The 9,385-nt window shown below is 44.4% G+C and overlaps 1 protein-coding gene across 1 annotated transcript; it reads left to right on the top strand.

Annotated features, from left to right (window-relative positions):
- The first annotated feature begins 3,569 nt into the window (after window positions 1-3,569).
- Window positions 3,570-8,863, top strand: LOC131242413 (putative pentatricopeptide repeat-containing protein At3g16890, mitochondrial). Its single transcript, XM_058241014.1, has 2 exons — window positions 3,570-6,245; window positions 8,539-8,863. Exon 1 carries the CDS (start codon window positions 3,629-3,631, stop codon window positions 5,834-5,836), a length of 2,208 nt encoding a protein of 735 aa, XP_058096997.1. The 5' UTR covers window positions 3,570-3,628; the 3' UTR covers window positions 5,837-6,245; window positions 8,539-8,863.
- The last annotated feature ends 522 nt before the right edge of the window (window positions 8,864-9,385 follow it).

The raw sequence follows: 9,385 nt of genomic DNA on the forward strand, positions 1-9,385 counted from the left end.
AACTGTGTAACTCGGATACCTCGGACGGAAAACAGCAAAGCCGATTTTCTAGCAAAGCTCGCCTCGGTAAAGAAGACGATATACCGGTCCGTCCTCGAATACGCCGATAAACCAAGTATAAGGCCAATTAGCGAGGCCGTAATACAATCGACTTAACCATCCTGGATTGATCCAATCCGCCAATTCCTCGACGAAGGAAAGTTGCCCGAGGATCGCACCGAGGCCCGACGAATTAAGATCCGAGCTTCCTGCTACACCATACTCAACGGGACCCTTTATAAGAAAGGATACTACGCCCCGTTGCTGCTCAAACCCACCGAGGCAAACTATGTGTTACGGGAAATTCATGAAGGAATCTGAGGAAACCACTCTGGAGGCCGAGCCAGGTCTTACGACAGGGATACTACTTGCCCACTATCCAACACGACGCTCGTGAGCTGTTCAAAAATGCGACAGATGCCAACGGTTTGCGGCAATTCCGAGGCAAGCACCCGAGGCACGACGCCGATGACTGGTCCTTGGCCTTTCGCACAATGGGGCATCGACCTCATAGGACCGCTCCTTATGGGAAAAGGTCAGTTTGCTGTGGTAGCAGTGGACTATTTTACGAAGTGGGCCGAGGGAACCATTAGCCAAAATAACCGAGCGTAAGATCACCGAGTTTGTATGGAAAAACATTATCTGCCGATTCGGAGTACCGCGCAGTACAGAAAATGGAAGGCAATTTGATAATAGGAGCTTTCGTGAGATGTGCAAGAACCTCGGATGAATATTTATTCATCACCGCATCACCCTCAAACCAACGGACAAGTCGAGGCGGTTAACAAGATTATCAAGCAACATCTTCGAACCAAGCTTGGCCGGGCCAAAGGAGCAGGCCGAAGAGCTCCCCAAAATTCTTTGGGCTTACCAAACTACACCGAACCGCCACAGGAGAAACTCCGTTTTGTGCAGGATTGACGGCCCCTCTTGGTTCGTCTCTTCCCCTCGGGAGGCCGCCTCGCCTCTTCCTCCCTGGAGGACGCGGCCCCGGCCTCTTCTTCCCGACTGGCCGCGACCTCAACGCTGCCGAGGCCCTGCAGCGCCGACACTGTGCAAGAACCGCCGTCTCTTCCGCCTTTCGTCCGGGTCGGGAATCACGACGACGAAAGGAGCAGAGCTGCTGGCTCTTTCTCCTTCCGCGGCACCCTTTGCCTCTTCGGTGGCCGAGGCTCAAAGAAGAACTGACCGCGGAGGAGCCTTCAACTTCGTGACTGGTCTAGGGCAGGACGAGCTCCCGTCATCTCCGGTTCGGGGACAATCCTTAGGTTGGGACGAGCTTCGGGCAGATCTGCAAAAACAAAAAAAGGAGGGGGAGAGTAAGGCGAAGTAAGTCGGTGGAAATTTGGAAAATTAAGATTCGCTCTTAATTACCTCGTAACTCCGAGTCCAGACTGCAAGGTGAAGGCGCTCCTGCTGACACCTTCCAAGACCTGTCCCTCGGATCCAACGACTTCAACTCTTTGATCCGAGCCGAGGCAGTGTTGCCGAGCTTCGGCTTCTTCTTCGGAATATCTGTCAAACATAAGTTCGTCAGCTTCAGGGTATTATAAATAAAATAAAAATAATAATAAAAAAAAAACCCAAGTCACCTGCTCTTTGGCCTCGTGGGACCGGACTCATCCGTCTCCCAGCGACCACATGCCCAAAACCAACGCTCTCTCAAGTGTTTGTTGGAAGTGGGAGGGTCGGTTATCGTGAACCGCCTCCGCCTCGCCAAGCCGCGAAGACGTAGAAGCCGGGGTAGTTCGGATTTACCCGCACTGAAGTGGAGAAATTGCGAGTAAGTGGTGGTCGCTCCATCTCACCACAACACCGCACATCCGAGTAAGTTCCTCCACCCATTCGGGACTATCTGCGCCCCGGGGCAATCTTTATGTGAGACAAAACTCCCCGGACTATGGTCTGAAGCGCAAGCCGCATTGCATCGACACTTGGTAAATCGCGATCGCCCCAGCAGGAGGACCGGTAAATCATTTGGACGGGGAAGATAGGTGATGACCGACTGGGAATATGGTACCCGACTGATTCCGTCCAAGTCCGTCTCCCAAGACTCGAGGGAACCGACCGCTTAAATCTTCCCCGATCCTTCTTCTTGATTCGGCGCCGACTCACTAACAGGAGCAAGATCAGGGGTCCTTCGGCGATTAAAACTTCATCTTCTTCCTCCTCATCCTCCTCCATATCCCTTGGCAAGTTAGGCCTTCCCGGGTGGGTTAATAGAGACGACCCGCCCCGAGAAGGAACGACGGAAGCTGGACGCTCCGCCGGAGCTTCGGTGACTCTCTCCCGGTGGCGTCCACTGCTATCTCCGTCAGTAAGGAAGGCGATTCCGCAACGTTCCAAAAACGTTGCGCTTCGCCTTCGTCTCCGGAAGCTCCCCCCTGGGGACTTTGAGAACTCCTATCCGCCATTATTACCAAATAAAGAGGAAGGAGAAACTCACCGGAGGGAGAAAGGAAAACGGAGATGGCGGAAAGAGGCACCGACGGTAAAGAAAAAGAAAAGGAAGGAGACGAAAGGCTATGTAAACCCTAAAGAAAATGCGGAGCGGGAATGGCAAGAGCAGAAAAGTTTAAAGTGCGGGGCCCCTGACGTTATATAAGGTCACCATACGGCGGAGACAATTAATGAGGAAATGATTCGACGCCTGCATCGATTCCCTCGCTCGACACGTGGCGCACGTCAACTGGCAATAATAATACCTTCGCTACGTGTCCAATCCTCATTGGCGGGATGTGTGATTTGACGGCTGACGGCGCATGGTCAGAAGCTGAACCGGCCCCCATCAAAGGCCTCATGGAATGCATTTAATGATCACGACTCATCTCGGACTGAGTTACGAACCGACTCCAAACTCGCTACTCCTCAGTGTCATATGAAACACACGGAGTAGGGGGGCTTACTGTTGGGGGCAAAAATACAAGTCCGAAGACTCGGACTTAATGCCTCGGGACTCGGACTTGATACCTCGGGTCGCCGAAGGATGCGTCAAATCCGAGGCATGGTTCGCTAAACCGAGACAATGGTTGAGTCGGTTCGAACGACTTATCAGCGTTCCGGGCGTGTGTCGGGCGGACCGCCTTGCAAGACCGACCGTCGCTAGGTCAGATCTCATCCCGGATATCTTGGGATAAGATCTCCGACCCCGAAGCTCACGGGATCGGATGATGGCTCAAGATGGGCACGATCCTATCTCCGTGATACCAGGAGAAGATCCCGCGCTCAATATCAGGAGGACCCCAGCAGCTATAAAAGGAGGACCCTTGTCACCTTGAGAGGTACGAAACAAATCCCTCCTAAAAACCTTCCAATACTTTGAGACCCCGAGTCCAGGCCTAACTTTGGCATCGGAGGGTCCCCTGCTCGAGCCAGGGTCTCCTTTGTTTTCTTTCTGTGCAGGCATACAAGGGTCTAGGAGGACGAACCAGATAACCGCATCAACAGTTTGCATTAATGTATGCCACGTGTACATTTCCGGAGTGCCTGCGTATCAAGCGTCATACGCTGTCAGAGTATCAAATAGCTCCCCACAACGAGACCCTTTTCCCTCCGGACCCAAACCCTCTTCTCTCGTTCTCGCGTTCGAATGAAACGCCTCTCTTCTCCTCCTTTCAGGATCTTTCCTGCTTCCAAAACCACACCACAAATCGCCCAAAACACGATCCAAAAGAATCCAAATAGCGCCAATCCAACCTTCCAAACAGCCTCAAATCGCTCCCATGCCGCAGTTTCATCTACAGGTAAGTCCACTTCAAACCCTTCAAAAAGATCCAATCTGTTTCCATCTTTCGAAACATCTCACCATCTTTCCAATGCAAAAGAACCCATCTGCAATAATCATGACCTGAAAACCATAAATTCGGTTGATCTTGTCCACATTTCTGAGATATTACTAGGAAATGACTGGTTTTTACTGCTAAATCACGCTTTCCGTCCCCATAAAACCAGCTTGAATCCACAGCTCGTCGTTCGAATCTTGCAAAACCAAGAAAACCAATTATTCTCCCTTAAATTCTACATATGGGTTTCAAATGCCGACCTTGAACTTTCGAAGAATGAATCCGTAAAGAGAGTTTTGTCTGATATCCTATTTAGAAAAGGCCCAGTCGTTTTATCCGTTGAATTGATACGAGAGATTCGAGCTGCTGGGTGTCGATTCACAGAGGAGTTGTTCTGCATTTTAATCGGTAGTTGGGGGCGTTTGGGGCTGGCGAAGTATTGCAATGACATTTTTGGGCAATTGTCATTCTTGGGCCTTAGGCCGACCACCCGAATTTACAATTCTGTCATTGATGCATTGGTGAAATCCAATTCGCTCGATTTGGCTTATTTCAAATTCCAACAGATGGCCGCTGATAACTGCTACCCAGATCGATTCACCTACAACACTCTAATCCATGGTGTATGCAAGAACGGGATTGTCGACGAGGCGCTTCGGCTTTTGAAGCAGATGGAGAGCTTGGGGTGGTCTCCTAATGTGTTCACATACACAATGCTGATCGATGGGTTTTTTAATGCGGGAAAGGCAGATGAAGCATTCCAGGTGTTGGAGACAATGAGGAAGAGGAACGTGGGCCCCACCGAGGCTACTTTTAGAGCATTGGTTCATGGGGCCTTTCGATGTTTGAATCCACGGCGGGCCTATGAGTTGTTGACTAGCTTTGTAGAACGCAAATCAGTTTTGCATGAAAGTGCTTGTAGTACCATATTGTACTGTCTTTCGAAGAATTGTATGCCAAGAGAGGCTTGCGAGTTTTTGAGCAAGATCAGCCAAAGGGGTTATTTTCCCGATGCCCCTACGTTTAATATTGTGATGGCTTGTTTGATGAAAGGTTTAGATCTTAGAAAAACATGTGAGATATTTGATGGTTTTATTGGCCGAGGTGGGAAACCGGGATTTAATACATATATTACACTAGTAGCTGCTTTGTACAGGGCAGGAATGTTTCAGGAGGGAGATCGATATGTGAATCATATGTTCTTGGACGGGCTTGTCTGCAATGTGGTTTCGTATAACATGTTGATTGACTGCTTTTCTAAAGCAGAAATGATGGAGAAGGCATCAGAGACTTTCAAAGTAATGCTTGCAAGGGGCATCGCCCCGAGCCTCGTAACTTTTAATACGCTTATAAGTGGGCATTGCAAGACTGGCGAGGTGAAAAAGACACGTGAATTGTTGAAGATGCTCTTAGAACATGGATTTGAACCCAATGTTTTCACATTTAGTTCGATAATAGATGGTCTTTGCCGGGCCCACCAGATGGAGGATGCTTTCAATTGTTTTGGTGAGATGGTTGAATGGGGTGTTGCGCCAAATGCCATTACATACAATATATTGATACGGTCTCTTTGTGTAGTAGGGGAAGTCGGTAAGTCAATGAAACTTTTTAAAAGGATGAAAGCCAAAGGGATAAACCCAGATGTGTTTTCTTTCAATGCTCTCATTTCAAGCCTTTGTAAGATGGAAAGGATCGAGAGCGCACGGAACGTTTTTGATTCCATGTTGAAGGCTGGAGCAACTCCAGATACTTATACTTATAATGCCTTTATAAAAGCTTTATGTGACTCAGAGAGAATTGATGAGGCCAAAGAAACTGTGCTCATGATGGGAGCCAATGGCTGTACCCCAAATTCATATTCATATAACCCCATCATAGATGCCCTTTCCCATGTGGGCCGCTTAGAAGAGGCCCAAGAACTAGTCAGCATATGTAAAAGGAAAGGTATTCACATAAACGATCTTCCAAATTTGAAGACTGCTTCTGAGCTTACAGATGGAGTTGTTAACATCTGAGTAGGTTAGGTTTCACATGCTTCGTTGATGTTTGTGGAATGTAACTAAGGTCATTGTAAAGCATGCAAAAGGGGAACTCTGTGCAAGCAAAAGAGGAGTTTGATTACCAAAGAAGCTTTGGGTTATTTGCATTTGCATGCAATAAATGGACCCATGTTTGTACTTTTCCCCTGAATTTGGCTGAGATTCCCAGTTCCGAAAGCCATCCTTGCCTCTTTATGACACTGAAATTAGTTTTTTGCGAAGGAAAATCTACATGCACACTATCATTTGCCAGTAGACTGTGGGGATGGGGAAGCCGTCTTTCACTTTGTGTAGCTTTCCATAGCTTTTGGAGCAGCAGGGAGAGCATATGGAGCACCCACCTGGTGTTCCGTCTATTGCACATTTTGAAGTGATTAAAATGAAGGTATTGCATGGATGCAACTTATTTTAATTATTTACCAAGTATGCCTTTTATGTTTATAATGGAAGGTATAGAACGAGCTTTACTCAAGGCATATTGGGTGCTATGTTGCACTGATTGAAAATCATGTTTTTGACTAATCATTATCTTGCAGCAAAACTCTCAAATGTCTTCAGACGAGATGCTCATGTTTCATTGCAATGAAATTCTTATCTGTAATTATGGAGTTGAGCTTGGTTATAAGATTGGCCATGTGATTCAGCACATCGTTCTTAGACAGGTATTTTTTTTATTTTTTATTTTTTAATTTTTATTTAAAAGCCACGAAATAAGCTTTTAATGCTTTTGCTGTTTTCTTAAATTAGACTGACCATTTGAATGATAAAGGGGAAGAGTAGGGATGCTCTATTCTTTTTATTCTTTTGCTTAAGAGTGCTTCAAGTTGGAGTTCATATGACAGAAACAAACCATAAGCAATTGGATTTTACATTCGTGGTTTACTTTGAATGTTCTTGAAATCATAATCTACATTGATTCTTCATTATTTATATTTCTTTTTGGAATTTTCCGTCATAATGGGGTACAGAACTGAATTACAGGCATGAATATCGAGAAGATTATCGCTAAATTTTTGCAGTCCTTTTTCTTATGCGTTTCTTGATTATTATCTTATGCTTAAATTTTTTGTCCAAACCAGAACTCACTAACACTGAACTAACAAAAAAAAAACTGCCACTAAGATTAAACTAGATTTTATCTATAAATTGGTCCTGGTACATTCTTTAGCGGCTTCCTTGAAAATTCTTTGCTTGAGTACTGATAAGTGATAACCCACAATCAAAATTAACTCCAAGGTACCCCATGTTCATTAAACTTCAAATTAAAGTGTCGGACATAGCTGTGGCACCTATTTCATTGTGTGGATGTGTTGCTTTCTGACCGCTGATATTCTATGGAAAAACACAGGATGTGTTATTGAATTGAATTGCAATAGGTTCAGTGAAGTGGAAATCACCAAATTGCAGCTACCTTCGTTAGTATTCATAATTTCATAATGAGGCGCTAAGCTCCAAATCACAATTAGATTACTTTCAAGTTGGACTTGAAGGGCATGCAAATGCAATTTGATGGCCTCCTTGTTATTCAATACTAAGGAATATCATCGAGACTTGTCGGACCTGTTTGGTTACCATCAATGTTGTGTTCAGATAGAACTTCTTGAACACATCTGCCCAACCAAGGGTGTTTAAACAGGCTTGTATGAATGGACTAGTTTGTTGTATTGTCTTCTGTTTGTCAAACACCCTATCTAGATGGACACATGTAGCTCTCATATAGATTAGGCACATTGGCACGTGTGGACATGTGGCATACTTGTAGATTAATAATGACATGTGACATATGCAGTTTACTTGTAGATGCATGGTAGCACATGTCGATCTCCTGAACATGCATAGTGGCACATATGGCATATGTGCACATGGGTATTAGAACGTGGCACATGTGGGGTGGTGGAAAATTTGTGGTCTCACTTATGACACATTCACACATGTGGGTTATGTGGTAAATCTGTCACATTTGCCATGCATGCATACAAAAGATTTCCATTCCTTCATTTATTTTATGGAAAGTGGTCAAAAACCAACTTCGCGTATAAATTCCCATTCCAAACTAATGGCTAGTTTTTTGGACAACCCTGCCTTTGTTTTTATTGAAATTAGTGTCACTGTCAGAATAATGATTGTTGACAAGTCATCGACATATGCGTTGTCCGAACAACTGTCCAAATGGAACTTTTTCAGTAACCAATCAGCCCTTTAAGATTGCACACTTCCAAGTTTCAAGCTTTAGTGGAAGTTCCATAAATAAATAAAAAAAGTGCATTTACAATATTCTAGGCCTATATGCAACTAGTATAGGGGTTAGTAAAATGTTGCTTTATTTTTTTTCCCCTTTTGAAATCTGGCACCAAATAATTTATGACAACCGAGTGAACTGAAGTTTCATTCTTTTGGAGATCTTTTGATCACCATGTAGGATGATACTGCCCAATGTTAAATACTGTAGACTGTTATAGATGCAAGATATTATTTGTCTTTACGAATAGTTTGCATCAGAGATCATGTGGTCATGAACGATGATACTGGTCTTACTCCATTTGTGTCCTCTGATTTACTAGAAGAAGCTATAGATCAGAGCTGTTCTCTAACTTTTTGTTCTTCACCTTGAAGCGATCATTTTCTTTCTTACATCACGAGCATACGATTTGAAAGTTTGCTTTTGTTTTGCTTCACAGAAAACGGTAGCCCTGATGGGTGCACAGCTTTTGAAGCCTTTGATAGCATCTGAAGCGACTCATCTTATTTGCCAAAAATCTGAGGGTGCATTTCTCTATCCTACAAAAGAATCAGATTTGGAAGGATTTGTCTTTGTTCATTCATCAAAGAAAAAAAAGACAAAGGATAAATGGTGTGTTAGTTTGACACCTGATCCCTGTTTCCATTTTTTCCTTTATTATTGTTTTATTCTTTTAATCCGATTCTTTAAATGTTTTATAACATGGAATTTCATCATCGTAGTTCTCTTTTTTGTTATATGAGCGATGCATGGTTGTTCCTACATTGTATTGGTTTTAACTTTATGTGAAAAACTCTCTACTTTCTGAATTATTATCAGTTGATTTATACTCACATTAGTAGAAGTAGCATAAGACTAACCCACAAGAAGGCATCATACGAAGATCCATGGCCCATACACCAAGCGGGAAAAAACTCATCTACACTGACCAATAGGATACACAGTTGCCAGTTTGCCTGTGTTGATTTTGCTTCTCCATGAACATGACGATCCTGCCAATTTGGAACACTAGAAGTGAGTTAAAAATCACAAGTATGGTTGAAATAATACATTGTGGATTTGGAGCTGTATTTGTCGAAAGGATGCTGATAAAAGAACATTATCGAGTCTGCAAGGAAGCTGGTTTGCAGTGAGCGTGTGGCTGGGGGACAAGTGAATATATGATCAATATTGAGCGATATTGCTCGAGGTTTCTAGTTTGAATATGTAGACTCCAAGACTGCCAGTATCCAGAAGCCCGTCCCAAAGCACAACGGAGCACAGTGCATCTTGGAAGCTGCTATTAG

Source organism: Magnolia sinica, chromosome 4, assembly GCF_029962835.1.
Source record: "Magnolia sinica isolate HGM2019 chromosome 4, MsV1, whole genome shotgun sequence".
NCBI classification, from domain to species: domain Eukaryota; kingdom Viridiplantae; phylum Streptophyta; class Magnoliopsida; order Magnoliales; family Magnoliaceae; genus Magnolia; species Magnolia sinica.